Source organism: Pundamilia nyererei, unplaced genomic scaffold (assembly GCF_000239375.1).
Source record: "Pundamilia nyererei isolate P.nyererei 1_Seehausen unplaced genomic scaffold, PunNye1.0 scaffold00070, whole genome shotgun sequence".
In the NCBI taxonomy this organism is placed as follows: domain Eukaryota; kingdom Metazoa; phylum Chordata; class Actinopteri; order Cichliformes; family Cichlidae; genus Pundamilia; species Pundamilia nyererei.
In genome coordinates this window covers 38,475-60,669 of record NW_005187471.1, presented here as the reverse complement: position 1 = coordinate 60,669, position 22,195 = coordinate 38,475, and the positions used below count along the sequence as shown (strand labels likewise).

General features: G+C 39.0%; 2 protein-coding genes across 4 annotated transcripts; both read left to right on the top strand.

Moving 5' to 3' along the window:
* Positions 1-1,449: 1,449 nt before the first annotated feature.
* Positions 1,450-13,342, top strand: dpysl5a (dihydropyrimidinase like 5a). Of its 2 annotated transcripts, none has more exons than XM_005736536.1 (13): positions 1,450-1,580; positions 3,669-3,939; positions 5,606-5,764; positions 6,982-7,161; positions 7,279-7,347; positions 7,465-7,509; positions 8,586-8,661; positions 8,880-9,036; positions 9,154-9,295; positions 9,530-9,672; positions 9,803-10,010; positions 10,956-11,124; positions 11,929-13,342. In XM_005736536.1, exons 2-13 carry the CDS (start codon positions 3,679-3,681, stop codon positions 12,012-12,014), a joined length of 1,695 nt encoding a protein of 564 aa, XP_005736593.1. In that variant the 5' UTR covers positions 1,450-1,580; positions 3,669-3,678; the 3' UTR covers positions 12,015-13,342. The 2 variants fall into 2 exon arrangements, with proteins under 2 accessions (XP_005736593.1, XP_005736592.1); XM_005736535.1 differs by lacking the exon at positions 1,450-1,580 and adding an exon at positions 3,415-3,498.
* Positions 13,343-14,585: 1,243 nt separating this feature from the next.
* Positions 14,586-21,532, top strand: mapre3a (microtubule-associated protein, RP/EB family, member 3a). 2 transcript variants are annotated; one of them, XM_005736534.2, is made up of 7 exons: positions 14,586-14,709; positions 16,762-16,884; positions 16,993-17,138; positions 17,277-17,433; positions 18,945-19,087; positions 19,197-19,349; positions 20,137-21,532. In XM_005736534.2, the coding sequence occupies exons 2-7, from the start codon at positions 16,764-16,766 to the stop codon at positions 20,203-20,205; spliced, it is 789 nt and encodes a 262-aa protein (XP_005736591.1). In that variant the 5' UTR covers positions 14,586-14,709; positions 16,762-16,763; the 3' UTR covers positions 20,206-21,532. The 2 variants fall into 2 exon arrangements, with proteins under 2 accessions (XP_005736591.1, XP_005736590.1); XM_005736533.2 differs by having other exon boundaries at positions 17,277-17,469.
* The last annotated feature ends 663 nt before the right edge of the window (positions 21,533-22,195 follow it).

Sequence of the window (22,195 nt, the reverse complement as noted above, 5' to 3'; positions counted from 1 at the left end):
GAATTAATGTTATGATTTTCAGTATTTGTTCATTTGTAACTTAGTCTGTAATTAAGATATAGCCTACTATATCTTAATTATACTGAATAAAATGATAAAAGTATAAATCATAGTATAATTATAATGTTGCATAATTAGGCAATTATAAGCTTGTGACTGTCAGCAGCCCGTGAACATTGATATTCAGCTCCAGTTTCCATGCTCCTCCAGCAGAGGATCTCTCAGTGTCTTGGCACCTGAGTTCACTACGACTCACTGCTTTAAATACAGGTGACAGCCTGCAGCTCCCCTTTGATCACATTAAACCTGAACATGTTGCCATTCTCCAGCTTCTAATTCAGCCACCAATCAGAGCTGATGAGTCGCCTGCAGTTACACTTTCTGCTAGTACCATTTTCTTGCTTGCAATAGAATTTCTTTTTCTTTCCCCCCTTTACCTCATTTATAGCTGTGGCAGATGAAGCTGAAGTCGTTGAAAGATAACGCACAAAAGGTAAACGAGCTACTTATACCTCAAGGTGAACCTCATAAAGATACATAATCCTTTAAATCCGTTACATTAGTACTAACTATGAATCCTAAGGGTACTTCAATCAGCCTTGCTGTACTGCTGTCTTCATAATCACCCTCTTGATCTGGTAGTGGTACGGCCTCCTCAGAGTGAACACGCCCTAAGTCCAAATTAATTGGGTGCTTGGGCAACCAAGCCTTCACTGAACGCTGCTGATTGGAGCGTCACACAGTCGCACGGCCTGGATGCTGCGAGCTGCGTCAAGTTAATCACAGAAACACCGGAAGTGTGCTGATTTTCCTACAAAATAAAATATAGTAGCTATACCATCATAGTTAGTTATAGCGTTTCGATATCGGTGCTGATATAAATTACACTGATCGTATAATTTAGGTAATTTTCATTGAGTTATTTTATGCAAAGACAATATTAGTGCAGTTATTGGTTAGTTATAACTCAAGAGTTTTTTGTGAATCAGTGACAAAAATAAATAAATAAAATAAACAAATATTGTTATTGAAAAATAATTTAAAAAAGAATTACCTCAAATTATTGTCTTCCATCATATGTATCTAAAAATTACTAGATACAATGTTTTTATTTATTTATTTGATAACATTTGATATAAAGCTATAAAACATGAGCTGCTCTAAAATATATTCTAACACATTTTTAACATCAATAAGTTGTAGAAAACTCCCTTTCTTTCTTTCTTTCTTTCTTTCTTTCTTTCTTTCTTTCTTTCTTGAGCTTGATGTTAGGTAGCAGCTGATCAATTATATACAAATCATGATGAAAATCTACTCTATATTCGCATTACTTTACTAGAAGTTGCATTGGGCTCAACAACTGTTTTATTTTGAAAGTCACGATAAGAAGTCTTGCTTGCATGTCATTGCTGACTTCACGGTGATGATGCTGCCCCTGATGGTCCCGGACCGGCCAGGAAGGTATCCATCTGGTGTGTGTGTGTATATCTCCTTGGGAAGTGCCATCCACGGATTGTGTTGAATTGTGTTGAGAAAGTATCCAGTGATCCGAGTGGAGCAGCAGCAGGCCCATAGAGGAGGTATGTGGTCCACGTCGTCAGAATTATTAGGTCTGCTAGGCTGCAGTGACTGTGTCTGGGGTGCAAATCCTCTCCTGGAGCACGGAGACTTTGTTTCCATGCCCCTTGGCTACACGTCTGGTCCCTACCTGGTGTTTCTTCCATCCTCCCCGTGATCTATACACACCCTACAAGTGCAGCTGCATCCGTTCACCGTGCATGAGGGCAGTGTGATGATAATGTGAGGCCACTTAGATAGCAGACTGGTGCTCATTGTGGAAGAGGAGAGGAGGGCAGACTGAGAGTTAAGAGGACGCTTTTCTAGGTCGGTAATGAACGCTGTGAAGCCGATCATGCCGGATGGAGACCGGTTTCTTTGTGTCAAGTCGCACAAGTGGAAGTGTCATCATTTCACTGTGTTCACAGCTAATCAGCAAAATTGCCATATTTATTGGAATAATCATTGTGGCTGGCGCCAATTTAAAAGCACGTTTGGTTTTTACGAGGGATTTATTACATTTATTTTATGGACGAACAAGAAAAATATCAAATAAAGAGCATTTGAGCAATGTAGCCACGAAAGAAGCCTTGCGTTATAAGTTTGTAATTACCTTTATTTTATATTAAAGGTTTAGTGTATCCTTATTTATCGTGCAGTGATTTCATGCAACTCAAGCTCCTATGTTTAATAATAACTAACCGCCGACAACTTCCGTACTGGTAACTGAGCTATAGGCCTCCTGATATAGTAATGACTTTATTATGCCTGTAGCTGTCCCCTCAGGCTTTAGGAGGGTAAAAAAGCACCTGTGAGTATCAATAGATGTACATGTAATAATGGGATATCCATCACATTATCAGCTATCAGATGTGGATGTGTAAGGAGTCCATGCCTTGCAGTAAAGTTGCCGCACCCTCATACGCACGCATCCTTCATGCACACATGTACGCAAGCACGCAAGGATGGAAACACACTCACACACCACATCACACCATTAATACAGTGGTGTGGAGGGAAGGGAGGGTGTAGGCCTTAGAGACTGCTTCTTTGTCACAGATGAGCCGTTAATTACTGACAGTAATTATATCTGTGCTACCCAACAGCTGATTTAAAGAAAATATTGTGTGTGTTTATTTATGACTTTTATGAGTTAAAACGTGTTTAGGACAGAGCAGATAAGAGTAGAGGGGCCTTTAGGACCAAGAGGCCTCGGACAGCCTTACTCAATAAAATTGTCTTTGGAGTAATAATTTGTTACTTACTATAAATGAATTTAATTTTACATGAGAAATGCCTAAAACCTTTGGAAGTTTTCATACTGCCTGGAATAAAACTGTGGATTGGTCCAAAAATAACCTGATTTAAACATGTAAAACTGGAGTTAGCTGTTAAAATATGAGGGCTTGCTACACCATCCAATTCACATGTGTGTGTATTTTTATCACAGCATTCACACCTGTGAGCAGTTAAAATCTAGAGGTGACTATTTCAGATGATAACATGATTTTAGATAATGTAAGTGGAAAATGTGTACGTACCAACCATCAGTTTAGGAAATGGAGTAGAGGCAATCGAAACCATTCTCAGTTTAAGCTAAACATATTTTTACATGTTTTCTTAGGGTTAGGTTTAGGGTTAGGGTTAGATTTTTGTAATATAACAATACAGTGAGTGTAAGCAGTGTTATGCTCCTTCGGTCCTTTCAAAAATAATAGTCCCATTGACCCTTGCTTGCCCTATTGTGACCCTTAACTGGACGCAGCTTCTTTCTATTTATTATGACGCCTCTGCACACTGAGCTGTCAGGTCTCAGGCAGTGACTGACACAGCCTATTCAGCCTTGTAGCTGATGTCAGTCACAGTGTGACAGACTGGTCCCAGAGCAGCATTACTGATCCTTCTCTCTCCTCTGTCATCTTATTCTGCTGTAAAAATGAGGTACTGTAAACAGATTATTTTCATAGAAATACTGCAGATTCATTTGTCAGGTGGTTATAACTTTTCTTCTGTTTTGATGTACACTGTGGTTGCTTTGAATCAGATTGCCACCCTTTAGTATCTACAAAAAGCAAAAAGTATTCAGCTGTATGTTTCCCTCTTCCTCGCAGATCAATAGCCATGTCTTCCAGCTCAGCGATGGTGCGGATCCTTATAAAGGGTGGCAAAGTGGTGAATGATGACTGTACCCAGGAGGCTGACGTTTACATCGAGAACGGCATCGTCCAGCAGGTGGGGAAGGAGCTGATGATCCCAGGTGGGGCTAAAGTGATTGATGCCTCAGGGAAACTGGTGCTTCCTGGGGGCATCGACACTAGTGTCCACCTGGAGGAGAGCTTCATGAATGCCACCACAGTAGATGACTTCTACAGCGGTACCAAGGTAACAGTCTTTTCATATTGTCCCAAATTTAGAGAAGCAAAAGAGCAAACTTCATGTTTTATCACCTTTGTCACAACAGGAAAGATTAAGATTCAGAGACCATTGAATTATTGAAAAAAGGTTTTTTACTGATGTTAATTTTAGTCACACTGTCAGTAATGCATCATTATTCTGTTTTGATTCTTCTTAATATTTGGAGATCAAATATTTAGGTTATTTTAGGCAGGAATACTTTTGCTGTCAAAGTTAGAACTAAGAAGTCAGACCTCAGACACAAATTTATAGGTCACTCCTCCTTCCCTTAAGAGTGCCAGAAGTAATATATCTATTACTTTGCAAATAAGCAGAGCACAGAAATTACGTCAAAAACTGGCACATAAAATAGTAACGAAGCATTTAACTTTAAGATCTAGCTGCAAGCAGAAAAAGCAGAAAAAGCAGACAAACCAGCGGTACTAACATTAACAATAGCTGTTACTAAGGATATAAGAAGCATTTATAAAAATAAATGTCACTGGGTTGCATCCAGAGTTTATTTCTCCAAAATTAGACAAAGGTGTTTTGGCAATTTTGCTCTTGGCAAGGGTGAATGTTGGAGGCTGATACAACCGGGATACCCCACTCTGCTTCAGGGCACTGTGATGACTCATCACCCTGTAGTACTTTCAGCTTTCTAAGAGGTGACGGATGCTGGGAGCGAACAGGCCGGTAGATGCTGGTGACAGACACAATTCTTTGCTGCTTTCCATCTCCGCCAGTCATTCCTCTTCTCTGTTTCTCTCCTGGCCCCTCCCTGCCTGCTCCAGTATAAGTCCAGAGAAAAATGCAGATCAGTATCTGTTTCCATGGATACCGGGGTGCTGCTGCAAAGATTGCCGCAAAGCCTTTTCACTCACGCTATTGTGCTTGGAGACAATGGTTCCCAGACCCACGCCCCCCTAACACCCGTACTCCGTGCACGCCACTCGAGTTTCTAGGGTCAGCTGACAGATGCTCAGTGAAGCATGCGCTTATACACAAAACACTTGTTTGGGTTATTAAGATTTTCCTTAACTTGTGTCTGAAACATCTAAATCTGCTCGTAGGAGGTTAAAAAGTAAGAAGTGCTGATGCTGTAAAGAAATGATATAGTTGGTAGGTTTTAAAAAAACATGATTACACTGTAAGGAGCACTCAATCCTGTGCTTTAACTGCTGAAGGATTTATATTTCCATCAGCAAGAATGTAAAGATAACCATTAGCATTAATGGTAATTGAAGCTATCACTTTTATGCTTGGACTCGGGGCTGTGCTGATTAGTAGGTTAAAGTTGTTTTAGTAGTTCATAAATTCTAGCACAAAATAGCACAAAATGGATTGCTTCATAAATCAATCCATTTTGTGCTATTTAATCATTTTTAAAGAAGCAAATAATTAAGTTTAAGGATTTAATTTAAGGTCGTGTCATATAGTCTCAAATTATTTAAGTCTTAAATTGCAGCTGACGATTCTAAACAAACTGAATAACAGCTTTTAAACTGAAACATCTCAGTGAAAAAAATCAACTATTATAGCAAACGAAAGAATGGCAGAGCAGGAAATACACCACATGTTTTTTGCAACTTATTTGACAGAATTAAATTAGACATTATAAGTGACTTCAGAGCTACTTTTGTTGTTTTTCCAGGCTGCTTTGGCTGGTGGCACCACCATGGTGATCGGACATGTTCTCCCTGAGAGGAACGAATCTTTGCTGGAAGCCTACGAAAAGTGCCGCAACTCAGCCGACTCCAAGGCCTGCTGTGATTACGCTCTGCACATTGGAGTTACTTGGTGGGGACCCAAGGTACTGGAACACTGTCGCTCTATGTCATTGTAATACGTTTCGCCTCCACGAACACTTCTTCTAAAGTAAAAACTCAACTTTGTGACTTAAATTATTATAAATGACCAGTGTGTATAAAGTATTGCAATGGGTTTCTAAGCCCCCCCAAATGCAATATTAGGAACAGTTAGCAGCACTTTTCACATTTCCTTTCTCACAAAGTACCAGAATCTATTCGAAATACCTGGAATATGTTTTAAAATCCTTGTTAAATTTAAATAACTTTGTAATAATGAACTTGATGATCTTTAGCTGCTAATATGTCAAAGTACAAATAAATGCAAGAGACTTGTTATTTTTAAAGAGGACCTGTTATGCTAATTTCCAGCTTCTTATTTTAAATCTAGTGTTCTGCTATGATAGCTTTGAATTTACAGCTCAGATTAATCCTTATTCATATTTTGCTTGCTCATGAACATCTGAGTTCATCTTTTGTCAGAAACGAGCTTTTTTCGCTCCCTTACCCCACCCTTTAAGACGACTTCTTTTGATCTGGTTGCCCCTTTACAACCAGTGGGTGGGGCTGTTGTGCTCATAGCTAGCTGTGTGCCTGAGATGATAATGCTGACCTCATTCTTTGAATCTTTAGCCATGTTTAATATGAGCCTCCACCACTACAGGACAGTCAAGGTAAAAAGAAAGAGCATCATTTGCCAATTCTAAGGTTTTACACATCAACACAAAAAAACAAAACAAACCCCATAAAAACAAAATCAGGTCCTGAGCAGGCATTAAAATGAGGTAACTGTAATCTACAATATATTACACATTACACTGTGTCATTATTTATTATATCCTTTGTATTATATTTGACAGTAATAAGGAAAAGCATAACAGATCCTCTTTAAAATAACTATTTTTGCATTCTCCTTAAATCAGGCTGGATTTCATAACTGACTTAAATTAACAAGTAAGAAATGACCCATATTTGCTTTATGACTTCATAGTTGTTAAAAACAATACTGGAACAAACTATTTATTTCAAAAATATCAAACTTTTTTTGTAAAAATAAGAAATCCACTTTGATCCCACCTACTTACAAGAATAAATACTGTAACTCAAATAACGGCATTAAACACTCAAATTAACTACTTCAGTTTAACCTTTTTTTTCTGGATAAGGATATTTTGGAGATTGAGGCCACATTTGAGCTTGTGTCATTGTTCCCCTTGTACAGGTTCGAGCTGAGATGGAGAAGCTGGTAAGAGACAAAGGAGTGAACTCCTTTCAGATGTTCATGGCGTATAAGGACATGTTCATGCTGCGGGACAGTGAACTCTTCCAGGTCCTGCAGCACTGTAAGGACATTGGAGCCATAGCGAGGGTCCATGCTGAGAATGGGGAACTTGTGTCAGAGGTAAGGGATTTACTGGGAATTACAGTGTGTGTACGCAAATGAAAATATTGTTAAAGTTATTTAATTACATTTTCTATATATTTAAAAAAAAAACAACATTATTACTTTTTTTGTCAGGGTGCCAAGGAGGCATTGGATCTTGGCATTAGTGGCCCAGAAGGTATTGAAATCAGCAGGCCTGAAGAGGTATAAACATTTATAATTATAACTCTTAATGATATCCAAACTCTGGTCAAGGATATGAGATATTTTTTCTATGATTGAATAAATTCCTTGCTTTGATTTACTGTGATTTCCTTGCAGTTGGAAGCAGAAGCAACCCACAGGGCGATTACCATCGCCAACAGGGTGAGTAGGATGTCAGAAAAAATGCAGTATAGAAATCAAAATAAGGTCATTATAAACTCTAGGGATGTTAAACATAAAACATTTTAATCACCAATCTTAGCACTGCTAACACTGCAATTTAACTCCAATGATTAATCTGCACAGAGCTGTTTTTGTTGGACAAAGATTGCCTTTGTGCACAACCACAGTTGATTTTAAACCAACAATCAGGATGTGATTAAATTAAAGGGCAGACTTTAGGCTTTAATTTAAGGGCTCTAACAAAACTATTACATTAGTTGTTTAGCAACCATTTTCATACACAGTGCCCCATTTTCAGAGGCTGAAATCTAACTGGATGGCTGACTGACAAACAGTTTAAGTAGGGATTTTACCCCATAATCTAAAACACCTTAAGACTACAGTATTTATCATTTGGTAAATAAAACTGAAATGAATTTAATTGAATTGAATTTGAATTGAATCAGCGAGACAGCAAAACTCTGGAAGTGGTCAAATCAACAATCTGACACTTTCTTGGAAATAATGAATGCGCGGGCCAGCTCAGGAACACCTAAAAGCCTGAAACACCACAAAAGACAGCTAAAGTGGATGATTGCACTGTTCTTTTCTTGGTTAAAAAAACAACAACCCTTCAAAACATCTAGCCAAGTCAACAACACTCTGGAGGAGGTAGGCGTATCGTTGCCAAAGTCTGCAATCAAGAGACGCCTTTATGAATATAAATACACCGAAGCTTTAAAACAGGGTGCAAACCACTGCTTACACCCAGGAACAGGAAGTTCAGATTAGACTTTGCCATAAAACATCTCAAAGAGCCTGTATAGCTCTAAAAAACACAGATTTAGCAGATAAAACTCTAAATTAACTTGTACTAGAACGATGTAAGCGAAAAGTATGTAGAAATTATTTTCATCCATGTAGTTTGTCCAATTACTGTACTTTTGAGACTTTGAAAATAAGGATCTATGAATAAAAATAACTGTACTTCTTCAACAGTTAATGCTGCTTTTGTATTAAAAAGTCTGTACAAGCACTTGTGGACCTAACTATATAACCTTTTTGTTTTCTGTTAGGCCCACTGCCCAATTTATCTTGTGAATGTCTCCAGTATGTCTGCTGGAGATGTAGTGGCTACAGCCAAGATGCAAGGTGAGGCTCTTTATCTTTTATATTTAGTGTTACTATCTTTGAAGCAAGTGATGTCCATTAAGGGAATGTATTTCTTTGATGAGATTTGGTCTACTGTTACTTAAATGTCTGCTTTGATGATCCTAAAGTCAACTGAAAATCAGTGTTTGCTTGTCTTTTAAGCTCCTTGCACTATTATTCTAGCTAATATATGTCCTTATTGAAATGTCTGACCACAGGTAAGGTGGTCCACGGAGAAACAACAACTGCCCACACTGTCCTGAACGGTATGCAGTACTATCATCAGGACTGGTCTCATGCAGCTGCCCATGTGACTGTGCCTCCTCTCCGCCTGGACCCCAATACTCCAAATTTTCTAATGAGCCTGCTTGGAAAGTGAGAAAAAAAATACTATAACATCTGTTGTTAAGTTTAATTTAATATGAATGTTTCTTGTTTCTTCCACTGATTAAATAATTAATAATAAATATGACTTCCTTTGTCCTGCTTCAGCGACACTCTAAATGTTGTGGGGTCTGACCATCGTCCATTCACCGTCAAACAGAAGGCCATGGGCAAGGATGATTTCACAAAGATCCCTCATGGGCTTCCTGGCATTCAGGACCGTATGAGCGTCATCTGGGAGAAAGGGGTGGTATGTGTGGCTCTTTTGTTCCCGTGTGGCTGTCAGAGAACTTTCACAAATAGGACATCTGTTTTGGTGGTTATGAATGTGAGCTTTTAACAAACAGACAGAACGGGCAGAAGAGACACAAAAACATCTTGGTCTCCTTTTACTGGGTCAAATGATTTAGTAGCAGTTTGTGTTTTGTGTTTATCCCTAGTATTAGAAATGGATTCAAATGTGTGTGCGTGTTCTCATTTTCAGATTGGAGGTAAAATGGATGAGAATCGCTTTGTAGCAGTCACAAGCTCAAATGCAGCCAAGATCTACAACCTCTACCCGAGAAAAGGCAGGATCATCCCAGGAGCAGATGCTGATGTGGTGGTCTGGGACCCAGAGGGATCCAAGTATGAAACTCAATCCATCCATTTATCGACCAGCTTGTCTCAGTGCAGCTTTTATATCAAAGCTGTAAGGCTGATCCAGCGTTTGCTTTGCTAAACTGGGTCACTTCTGTCTTTCAATCTCTGCCTACAGGGTCATTTCTGTTGAAAACCAGGTGCAGGGAGGTGATATTAACCCGTATGAAGGTCTGCGCTGCCACGGTGTACCGATTGTCACCATCAGCCGTGGACGTCTGGTCTACGAAAATGGCATGTTCACGTGCGCCGAGGGCTCCGGAAAGTTTTGCCCACTGAGGACTTTCCCGGATTATCTCTACAAGAAGATGGTTCAGAGAGAAAAGGTATCAGCCTGACCTGAAATACATTTACACAGCATTGGTTTATAAACTTACATTTTATAATAGGATGATACGGCACAGTTGTTTCATGTATTTTTCTCTATCACCGGTGCCGCACTCCCTACTGTAATGATTGAACTTCCCATTTGTTATATAGAAAAAAAAAATAGGATAATTGACAAAGCAGTACTAAAAAGGCAAATATCATAGAAAAGGTTGAAGGTTGGTTAAAAATAAACCAGAGCTGCACTAATTTAAGTTAATTATATCATAATTTAGAAACATGTATTTTTCACACTATATTTCTCCTTAGTTATATGTATAATTGTAGTTTATTGTGATTTCATGTCTCATCCTCCATAGTGGAACTACAAAAGATGGAAAGCTAGAAAATCAAAAACGAATTTGTATATTTAACCAGAGTTGGCCAAATAGCTCTTAATCAATTGGGATGTTCTGTGAGAGGGAAAATGTTAGAGATTGTTGGAGCTTCCACTACAAAGCTCAGTGTTTCCCACTGATTAATCTTGATTCTGGAGGTGTAGTTAGCATCTAAGAAATTTTGCAGTGGGGTTGAGAAATATACTCAGTTGCTAAAACATGCATTGCTTTCAGTGCCCCCTGGTGGAACATAAAGCCCCTGCTAGGGGACAGCAAGGGGAGTTTGCTGATCCTATCATCTTCATATTTTTTCCTTAAAAAAAAAAAAAAAATCTCAATAATTGATAAGAATTCTTGGATCAGGGTGTGTGAACTTCGTTAGATTCTGAAAAGGGGGAATGTCAGACAAGATTAGAGGATTTGAAGACTGTAATGAGATTAATTTATAATGTCAATAAATATGTGCTACTTCAACTTACGTTCTCTACATTTTTACAGGAAGCCTGCAGCGTAGTTTGTTGAAAGTATTGTTTTTAAGGAATACTTATTGCTAAATGTTTCTGCCAGTGCCAGGCGGTGAAAGCTGTGGAGCGGGAACCCTACACAGGTGAAGTTGTTGCCGTGGCAAATTCTGGAAAAAGAGACACCGGCTCTTCAGATCTGGACACTCCAACACGCCCCTGCACCCGGCATGGGGGCATGAGGGACCTCCATGAGTCCAGCTTCAGCCTGTCTGGTGAGGACCAGCTGATTCATACACATGGCATTGTGAATTTTATAATTATGTTATAGATACACAAAAGGAGGAATTTCCATGTTAATGGAAGCTACGGGACACTGGTAGCTTGTGATTTGGTGGCGCTGCTGCTGGTTTTATAAAATGTCTAATGACTGGCCTGATGAGGGCGCTATAGTCAAAGTAACTTTGAATAACAGCACTTTAAGTCAGCTGAAGACTATAGTTGTCCCATGTTTGGGATCAAACTTGTTTGTTTAGGCCTGCATAATCAGAGCAGTACTTACTGGCAAGCTGCTGAGGTAGAAATGACGAATGACAGGCAGCAAAAAGTCTCAGTAGAAAGAGAGTAAAGGTTTCTGACAGAATCTCACCTGCTTCCAGGGTGCATGCTGAAGAACACGTCTGAAAAGGTTAAAACTCCAATAATGATTCTAACTGTGCAACAAGTGTTGCTTTATGCCTGGGAAGTCACTTCACCTGGGAAGATAATAATTGGAGTGTAGTTATAGTGAACATTTATGCTGAAGGAATCCTTGTATTTGTACCTTACATCAAATTACTTACCAATAGTTTTATCAAAACCATAAATGCTTTGATTAAATGGAAAGCAAACAAACACTTCCATCCTTTTAGTTATGCTCCATTTCCTAAATCTCCCGGAACTTAACATAAGCTCTTTAGAGAAGCCTTTACTGTACTACTGCAAAGTATGACTGAGCTTCAAGTAAGTTCTTCAAGGCAATAGCAGTTGTTTGTTTTTCGTTGCCTAATCCAACGTGATCTTGTCCCCGGTTGCTCCAGGTGCTCAAATCGATGACAACATTCCAAAGAGATCCTCAGCGAGGATCCTTGCTCCTCCTGGTGGAAGATCCAGCGGGATCTGGTAACCAGTCAGAATGCTGCTACGTAAAGCAGAAGAATGATATTCGAGGAAAATGTATGGCCAAGCAAGAAGACTTGTTTTTACTTTAGAACATGTGTGGAGTAACGGAGTCATGTTTTCATTTTGAACTCAGTGCTGTTATTTAGAATTGTAAAATTGTATGACGTGGCTGTAATTATACTGCAATACGGCCAGGGAAAAATGTTTGCTACCAAATTCCAGTGAAATGTTAACCAAATATAAGCAGCAGATATAAATTGAGTTGCAGTTGAGTTACTTTGGTTATTGGATTCTGGTAGGGGAAAATGTTGAGTCTTATTAACAGTTTTAGAAATATGAAGGTGAGTCAAGGTTTTTATGATGCGATTGTGTTACCTCACTGTAAAATACGATTTTGCACTTGTATCATGTACTATTTAGATGCCTTTTTACATGATTTCATGTCACAAGTGTCACAAAATGTCTTTTTACTCAGAGCCACGATGAATGAAATGTGACAAATTCCTACAAGGATGTCGACGTGACATTAAAAAATGTCAGTTGTGAAAGGAAGAGTTGCTACTGATCAAATGATGAGGAATATCATAATTCAAGCTTACTGTTTTTTGTTATCATTTTTTTATATTGCATTATTTGTTATGTTCTTTTGATGCTACTATGTTGGAATGATTACACAAATAAGAACATGAAGTCTTTGCTCACTGGTTCATCAGGTTCAACAGCCTTATAGCAGAATAGACTTCTGTTCCACCTCCACCAAATGTGAATGAAGCTATGCTGTGAGTACTGTGCATGTTAGCATAGTTAGAAGAACTTTAACAAGCACTGATACTAAACATGTTAGCATCTTTTCTGATCATATTTATTTCCACAGAGAGCAAACAGTCTCACCCAAATGGCCTTTTTCTCACCTGAGAACACATCATCCTGTACCACTGGTGCACTTTTAACAACTTAACAACTTTGGTTCACTGTGGTCAGGGTGTTATCGGTCATCTGACTGACACATCTAATGTAGCACACCACTGTGAAGCACATACAGTGCTCAACAAACCTATTAGACCACCACACAGTGTGAGTTACCACGGCTGCCCCAAATTAACTCCTGAATTTTCAAATGTACTTTTACAAAAAAAGAGATGAAATAGTTAAACACATGATCATTTTTTGATTCAGATGCCAAATTACAGCTATTTACTTACATTCCTCAGTAGAAACATTTATTTTAGTGGTTGAATGTTGTGCTTGAATAATTTCTGACCCAAATTTGTGCCTGCTCAAAATTTGGGTATAAAAAAGTATATTTTACTTGCCTAACAAACAATATAATTTTAGTTTTTAGTAAGTTTTTGACAGATTTATAAAATATTTGTGTTTCTTCTTTTTATGACAGGTGGTCTGATAAAATTTGTTAAGCTCTGTATAGAAGCGGTGAAGGGATCCACTTTAGTGTTCATAAAGTTGAAATCTTCAGAGGATCAAATGCCTTCTTATGACACTGAAAGTTTGTATGTTTGTTTAGCAACTACAGAAAAGCACTGATACTTTTTCAAGTTCTCTAATACTGTATTTTTACTGTTCATTTTGTAGTTACTACTCGTGAATATTTGTCTCGGCAACCGATTCTCTCTCTTTTTTTGTATTTTGATCATGCATTCAGGATTTAGCTCATTTTAGAATCAGTTATGTTCACAAGATCTTCATGCATGTTCTAGTAAAACTCCTCCATCACTGTTTCTTTTTGGACAGAGTTCACATTTTGCTCCAGTGCATTATGCTGTGTCTTTTCCCCACCTAACGTACACTGGTGCTGAACAATGTGTCGTCACATTGAATCCTTTTATCTCCTTTTTTCGCCCCTTGGAGCTCTCTATCACATGATGTGAGTGCAAATAAACAACAATGAAATCAAATCCTGTGTCTGATTCCTGACTATACTCGATATACTGCACATTCTTTCACAGGAAAATTACAATTTTATCCAGTTTTATGCTTTTACATTACATTTTTCATACTTCTCTATATTTCGCAGACATTTGCCATTGCTAGTAACTCTTTTGGCTTGTTAGGCTCCTTCGTCACATTTTACCAATAACAATTTTCACTTAATAGGGCAAATGTAAATAACTGAAAACAGATGGCATATATAATTAGACAAAAAATATAAGAGTGCTTTTTCTTCTTTTTCAAAAAGGGTCTGACCACTTGATTGGAAACTGTCAAACTAAATGCAATTTATACTGTAGATATAATAGATACAGATCACAACTAAAATACTGGACCCAGCAGTATTAACAGCAGTTTGCACATTAAATCAACCCATAGAAATTCTAAAACAGTTCTTTTGTAAAAAATGATCACTCCACTTTGTCCTTCGTTCACATATCTTATCCAGCAGCAGATAAAACAGCAACATGTGAAGCCTGACCCCACAAAAACCTTAGTCACTCGCAGTCCTAAGATCCAACCAGACACATCATGTGTCTCTTAGCTGGAACAGGCCAAAGTCCTATTTATAATGAACCTTTAACAGCATGGAGTCGGGCGCACGCGCAGTAGAGGCTGAATTGTTGCAGCCCCAGACAGGGCGGCCCGTTACCAAGCACTGCACCGCGCAGGGTCTGACAACGACGACAGCAACGGGCATTGACATAAGGAATACTGCCAGCGTGATAACACCACAGACGCTCCTGAATACAGTGAGTATCGCCGCATTTACGCCCTGCCGACCCACCCCGTCTCTTAAATCTCTCCTTTTTCTGCGCGTAAAGGGGTTTAACGGGGAGCTGTGCTTTATTCCCATGCAGCGAGGATATTTCCCGTGTGCTGACAGTCCTGAGGTATTCGGGGAGGCCTGTAGAGGGGGCCGCTATGAGAGCAGCACCCAGCGTTGCGGCTTTTTTAACCAAAAGCACCCAGCAAACGAGCACATTTATTGTTCTCAGCTCGGGTTGAAATGTCAGACCCCCGCCCATTTGCTCTTGCTTGACTTCAGCGGTTTGCGCTCAGGATTTTATTTATTTATTTTTTGCTGCAGTCATTATGGGAGCTTTTTCCAAGGCCCGATAGATTTTTGGAGAATAGATAGACTTCCCTTCGTGCGCTTATTTAATAAATGTACGCCCACTGCGTGGTCCTTTGCTGCTCATGTAGCTGAAACATTGTGATTTTTTCCTCATCCTGGCTAGTAGTTGCTCGTGGGGTTAGACGCTACAGCCATGCAATTTCAGTATAGCCAATGGCCCGTGGGAGAATGCGTTGCTGAAGGTGCATTCACAATAGAAGTGTTATCATCAGAAATCACAGCACGATTCAGCATCAAACTAAAAACTGACAGACGTGGTTTCATTAGTCTTTGGCTGTCAGGTGCAGACAGAGCGGCGTGTGACCTTAAAAAGCATCATTTTAAAGTCGCCACGTTGCCCGTGTTAATATGCATATTGGTGCAGGAAAGGTCTGAGGTGTTACAAGATCATTTGGACATGACACCGCATTAACAGGCAAGCAAAGTGAGCACAGAGAAGGCTGGAGATGCCAGATGTGTAAAGCTGCTGACAAATACTCCGGATTTTTTTTCTCTGTATAATCAGGGAGGATTATGCTTGAAACACATTTTTAGATTAGAACTGAGAATAAAGATGCTTCTTAGGGACTCAGTTTATGTCTGAAAGTCAAATTTCCTCCCTAAAAGCTTGATATCCCCATTCTCAGTGGGCTTTACAGCTGCAACAGACTGTGGCCCAGCCCCAGGATTTACAGTCAGACAGGGGGTGAAAAAATAATTCCTAAAAATTGAAGAAACTGCAGTGCAGTTTTGGAATCTGCCTGTATAGATTATAGGGTTTAATATTAACATGGCCCAATGAAGAAATCCAGGTCAGTGCAGTAAAAAAACAAAACAAATGGATTCAGTGAAAGTAGTGCAGTGATGTAGATTCACAAGTTAATGAAGTCAGAAGTCAGTTTAACATTTCCTAATTCCAGCTTCTAGAATGTGTTGCTATCTCTTTATGTTTAACCGAGATAAACATTGTTTATATAGCGCCAAATCACAGCAACCCTCGGGTGCTTTGATACTGTAAGTTAAAGACCTTATAATATTAGAGAGAAAACTCCAACAATCAGTTGACACTCTATGAGCAAGTGCTGGTGACAGTGGGAAGGAAAAACTCCCTTTTAACAGGAAGAAGCCTCTGGCAGGACTAGGATTAGGGAGGAGCAGTTGTAGCTGGTTGGGGGTGAGGGGAAAGATAAAAGAGCAGAGGGAAAAGGAACACATGGAAGAAAGCCACAGTTTAAAAACTAATTAATAATGATTGTTAATTGTTAGTGATAAAAAGCCATAGTGGTGTAGTAGATAATGGCATAATAATCATGTATAGTAGGTTTATATGTTTTGCAGTGTTTGCATGAGAAATAGGCACATTGTTTTTAGCAAGTAATTAATTGCAATAATAATCATTATTTAAGGCCTAAATAAGTCCTGTTTCAGTCTTTCAAATCCAATATAAGAAGCTTGGTAAATGTTATGTACAGTAGTTGGTAGCTTGGTTAAGGAGCATGCAGAATGGTTACTTTGCCTAGATTATACTATAAAGACAATCCCTACATTTTTATACTCATACCTTGCACTGACCAATCAGAGAGATTAATCATTGACCAATATTCTTCCTTCAACTTCCATTTAAGGTTTTCAAGTCTTGCTAACAGGAAAATGTAGCTGAGTGGTTGTTTCTCTCTTTTCCACTCAGGGATGGCAGTGAATGTGTACGCAACATCTGTGTCCATTGACAACCTCAGCCGACATGACATGCTGGCGTGGGTCAACGACTCTTTGCATCTCACTTACACCAAGATTGAACAGCTCTGTTCAGGTGAGGCCTGAGGTTATTTTTTCCCCTGAAATAAGCTGCTGAGGTAATTTTGGGGCAACTCTTGACCGAAATAACGAGATCGATTTGTTGTGTCTTTATGTTTTCAAGGAGCGGCGTATTGCCAGTTCATGGACATGTTGTTTCCGGGGTGCATTCTTCTGAAGAAGGTCAAATTTCAAGCCAAGCTGGAGCATGAATTTATACACAACTTCAAAGTTCTTCAGGCAGCTTTTAAACGGATGAGTGTCGACAAAGTCAGAATCACTTTATTATGGTTTTATTTTTTATTTCATTCATGATACCTGAGATAATTAATTGTTTTACCTTTCATACTGATATACGTGTGTGTATCAAGTGAAGCTTTTCAACTATTTCCTGTTTTCATTGTCCAGATAATTCCTGTAGAAAAGCTTGTAAAAGGGAAATTCCAGGACAACTTTGAATTTGTGCAGTGGTTCAAGAAGTTCTTCGACGCCAACTATGACGGCAAGGAGTATGACCCTTTACTAGCCAGACAGGGGCAGGACGTGGCCCCTCCCCCCAATCCAGGTGATCACTTTATCTACAAACCAAAGAGAAACCAAGGTAAAGCCAAACATTTTGCCTTTGCTGCACGGTCTTGCTGAGCTTTGGATGGCTCAAAAGCGCTCCCTGCAAGCAAGTGGTGTGAGCAGCACGATTCACAGAATGACTTCTTTGGTCCATCTCACTGCCCAGCATTCGCAAAACCATGACACTTTAGGTACAAGTGAGTCATTGGTAATATTCTAGTAATCGTCACAGTGCCTAGTGGGATGCAGCGTTAGTTTGGCAGAAAATCCACATTTTTTCTGATCGATCATGATCAATAATGCCCAAACACCTGCAGAAACAGCAAATATAGTTATTTCCCCAGTGTCCTGCATCGAGCGACTGATGCTACACTGTTGCAGCTTTGTCTCTATTAAAGCTGGTTTGATAACAACAAATTCTTCCCTTTCTACTAACGAGAGTGGTGTCAGCCTGAACAGCCATACCCTGTCTCTGTGAAAGCTTTTTGCTTGAAGATCATGGCAAACAATCTAATTTAAGCTGTAGTATGTCATAAGCCTGCTTTGTGACTTTGTCACTAGCAAGCAGTGTGTTATAAATGGGAAGAATGATTGCACTTATTTTTAAAACTGAAAATACCATAGACTGTATATAAAAGATGGATGTCACTCATTGCATTGTGGGCTGCTGTTTCGAAGCCTCAAGTCTGGCATTTACCTTATTTGAACATGAGCGTCCGGTTTTTGCACTAGTTAGCCATCTTGGTTAGCCAGGTGCTAATAATGAACAGTTTCAGCAACTTGGAAAACAGGCTTAAAAATGTGCGTAGTAGAAAAACTGAACAGCCAGCTCCTTAGCCTGTTGCACCCTGAAGAATAGCAATTATTTTACCATTATTAGGCCCATAATTTATAACATGAATATCATTTGTAATGTATCGAAGCAACCAATACATTGTGAGAATTAAGGGCATTTTTTCACTGACTTGTGCACAGTCCCAAAAACTATTTGCAACCAGGAAAGCCACCCCATCTTGGCCAGTAAAAACAAAAAACAATGATAAATAAAAATAAGTTTTGCACTACTTGATTAGCGTTACTTTTAAGACCTGGAAGCCGCTTCCATCTTTTATATACAGCCTGTGGATAATGTGTTCGCATGTTTTGTCTTTGAGTTTATCTGAAACACCTTTGCTTAAGCACTTATAGAGGTTTAGTAGGCAACAGGTCTTTTCGTTTTTAAGATCTTGAGTCAAATTAAAACAACCTTTGGTCATTTATATAAATGAATCGATAATTTGGCTATTTAACCTCAGCACTCTAAATATGTGTCATTTCTATCAGTTTAGTTGTAAAACAATTTGAAACCTTTTACATGTCAAAGGCATAAAATTCTTCTACAAGATGATTGCATCAGCGCTCTATAATGTGCTATATCCATCGCCACAACTGCTAACAAGCCAAAATAAGTGCAATAAATCTGTCTTAAATGAAATGCTGAACCACTCCCACCATCTCTAACCACTCCAGGACCACAGAGGACATCCCCAACAGTTCCCAAAAACATGCCAACACCGCAGCGGGTCCAACATAACACTCCAGCCTTGAGGAAGAATCCGACTTTGTCAAGAAATGGGGGCAGTGATGCTGAAATCATGGAGCTAAATCAACAGGTAGAGTTGAACGGGAAGGACAGAAGGCCGTGTGGCTCTTTTGTTCTGATTTCATCCTCCAGACTAGTTTTTGACTACCAGCTTAAGCACCTTTTTCTGTTTTTCTAAGTTGATGGAGTTGAAGTTGACTGTAGATGGCCTTGAGAAGGAAAGAGACTTCTACTTCAGCAAACTACGGGATATCGAGTTGATCTGCCAGGAGCACGAGAGTGAAAACAACCCCATTCTCAGCAGGATAATTAACATTCTCTACGCAACAGAGGTATCTAGCCATTATAACAGATATATAACAGATTGCCATACTCTCTCCACTGTTGACAGTTAAAAGCAAGGAGAGCAGAAGACCTGATAAAATATTATCAGGTTTTCTGCCCTTCTTGCTTTCAATTCAATTCAATTCAATTCAATTCAATTCAATTCAATACAATTCAATTTATTCAACGCAAATCACAACATCAGCTGTCTCAAGGCACTTTTTTAAATACATACAGAGAAAAACCCAACAATCATATGATCCCCCATGACCAATTTAGAATTAGAATCAGAATCAGAATCAGAAAGGGTTTTATTGCCAAATGTTGAACAGATTTACAACATTAGGAAATTAGGTACTTTGTGTGAGACATACGATAAGACAAACACTTAAATAAAAAGAAAAAGTGCTAAGCAGATTGATATATACATGAATGCAGGTGATGATCAGTGCAAAAATGTAACAGGTGTGGAGAACACAATACAGGGTCATGGGAATCCCCCAGCAGCCTACGCCTATTGCAGCATAACTAAGGGAGGATTCAGGGTCACCTGATCCAGCCCTAATTATAGAAAGGAAAGTTTTAAGCCTAATCTTAAAAGTTGCAATAGTGTGTGTCTCCCGAATCCAAACTAGAAGCTGCTTCCATAGAAGAGGGGCCTGAAAACTGAAGGCTCACCTTCCATTCTACTTTAAATACTCTAGGAACAACAAGTAAGCCTGCAGTGCAAGAGCAAAGTGCTCTAATATGGTGATATGATAATATATATATATATATTTTTTTTCTGTATCTTAGGAAGGCTTTGCACCTCCAGATGATGAAGACCTCGATGAGCAAGCTCACCTGGACCAGGATGAATACTGAACCCATCGTGTCCCTACCCTCAAACATCTCCATCTTTCTTCCCCTCTTCTTTTTCCCCTCATTTTTTCTCTCCTGTTTGCACGCTTTCTGTAAATACTCACCATCATCCCAGCTTTCTGTCTGTGTTTTCCTTTCTTTCTCATGTGCATATCTGTTGGTAACCTCCCCCTCCATCCTCTGGCCATCTACACACTCTTCACAACATCTCCGTATCATCATTTGCTGCTCCTCCCTGCCTCCATTTACACAGTAACAATAACAGTAATGTATGACACATCCCAGTTATTTCAGCATGAGTAATGCAGAAAATAGAGCCGAGAGCTGGCTGGCATGGAGGTTGTTATGGCGAACAGTTGAGTTTAAGTCTGTAAATATTACCGACATTTTGATTACCGAAGGAACAACGTCTTTGCTCTTTATGGAGTAACTTATTTGCCTTTGGTGCGTTGTTAATACTACTGTTAGAGCACAGGACAACACTGCTCCCATGTGCAATCAGGACACTCCTTGAGCTACTAAAACTATAACAAAACTGACTTTTTATTAACACTTTATTATTTATTATTTATATTTCATTTAACTTTCTGTAGCAAAATTGGTGCAGACCTACTGTACGTGAACTGAAAGCTGAGGCCATGTGTGTTACTCATATCGGTTTGTGCTTCAGTCAAGCTTTTGGTTTCTGTGACGGTGGGTCCATGGCATGTAGAAATGCTGAAGGAAATTCTTTGGTGTAATGACTCAAGACTTATGATAAGTGCTCTGCAATTATTCATTATTGATCAGCAACATATCTGAGCATGAGAATGTTACACATTGACTGTGAATGAGTGATATTTTGTATGTGTATTTTGTGTGCAGATTTTCTTGGATGTCGCACGATCCTGGTTAATTGCCATTGTATCTTTTTAGGCTGACATACCGCAGTCTATTTAGGTGTAAAATGTAAAGGTGGAAAGGCACCTGGATTCTGGCAACTTGGTTATCGAGTGTAGCAGATCTAAAGGTTTAACTCTACAATATGAAAAAGCCTGACACTGAATTAAAAACAGAGACATTTTCACATGTTCTACTGCTAATCATGCTGTGTTTATACTTTAAATTTGCTGTAAAGGGTTGCCCAGGGTTTTAGAGGTGTCTCAGAGAAAGTCATTATTTAGAGATCTAAGACCAGTTGACTGGTCATCAAACAAGGAACTCTCCTTGTCCTTCCCTAGCTATTTTTACTTTGCAAACTGGCTGTTATCTACTCTGGAACTCGCATTCATCGACCATATAAACATCTACAGAACACTCATCTTTTGAGTTTTGAATAAATAAACAGTTGTGAAACAAGTTGTTTTTGGTGTATTTGGGGTGATGCATTGTGGTGAATGACTGGGATTGTATTAGGAAAGTTAAAATGTGTTAACGTAGCTAAATTAAACCTTGCAAACTATATGTTTTTTTAAGACTTTACCTGAAATTAGAAACTAATCAGCCAAGCCGTTAAAGATGACTGATGAAGTGAATAAAATTGGTCACCTTTCATGACCTGAAATACAGCCCAGGGAAATCACAGTATACGTGTCAGAGATAATTATACCACAAACTGAATTGGTTGTATAACTATAAAGCAAGGGTGTTGCTAGGATCTTGAAATCTCCGTGCTTCACAAAGGTTTAATTCACAGAATGATCCTGAAATTTAAAAAAAAAATCAGTGCAATTTCATGTCTTAGGAGTTTGGAAAGAAAGTCACTGGACTTCTGTAAGTTTGTTGAAGATGAGTTTCCTCTCATCAAAGAAGCTTCTTCAGTTCTAAAACCAAATGGTGGAGAGCCCCTGGTATTTACACTAGTGGGAGTTGTCATGACCCACTATTGATCATGTGCCTCATCCTTTTGCCAGTTAATAGAATTATCCAAAATGTCAATATTTTTTCTAATATGACATTTGCCATATTTCCAGTCTTTTTTTTTTTTTAAATCTGATATTTTTTTCCTCAAGTG

Excerpts from the sequence above, each read along its gene's own strand:
- dpysl5a (XM_005736535.1), top strand. Across the intron at positions 5,765-6,981 it reads TTACTTGGTGGGGACCCAAG|GTTCGAGCTGAGATGGAGAA; the intron begins GTACTGGAACAC and ends CCCCTTGTACAG. Across the intron at positions 11,125-11,928 it reads GTCCAGCTTCAGCCTGTCTG|GTGCTCAAATCGATGACAAC; the intron begins GTGAGGACCAGC and ends CGGTTGCTCCAG.
- mapre3a (XM_005736533.2), top strand. The coding sequence starts at position 16,764 with ATGGCAGTGAATGTGTACGCAACATCTGTGTCCATTGACAACCTCAGC. Across the intron at positions 17,470-18,944 it reads CAAACCAAAGAGAAACCAAG|GACCACAGAGGACATCCCCA; the intron begins GTAAAGCCAAAC and ends TAACCACTCCAG. Across the intron at positions 19,350-20,136 it reads ACATTCTCTACGCAACAGAG|GAAGGCTTTGCACCTCCAGA; the intron begins GTATCTAGCCAT and ends TCTGTATCTTAG.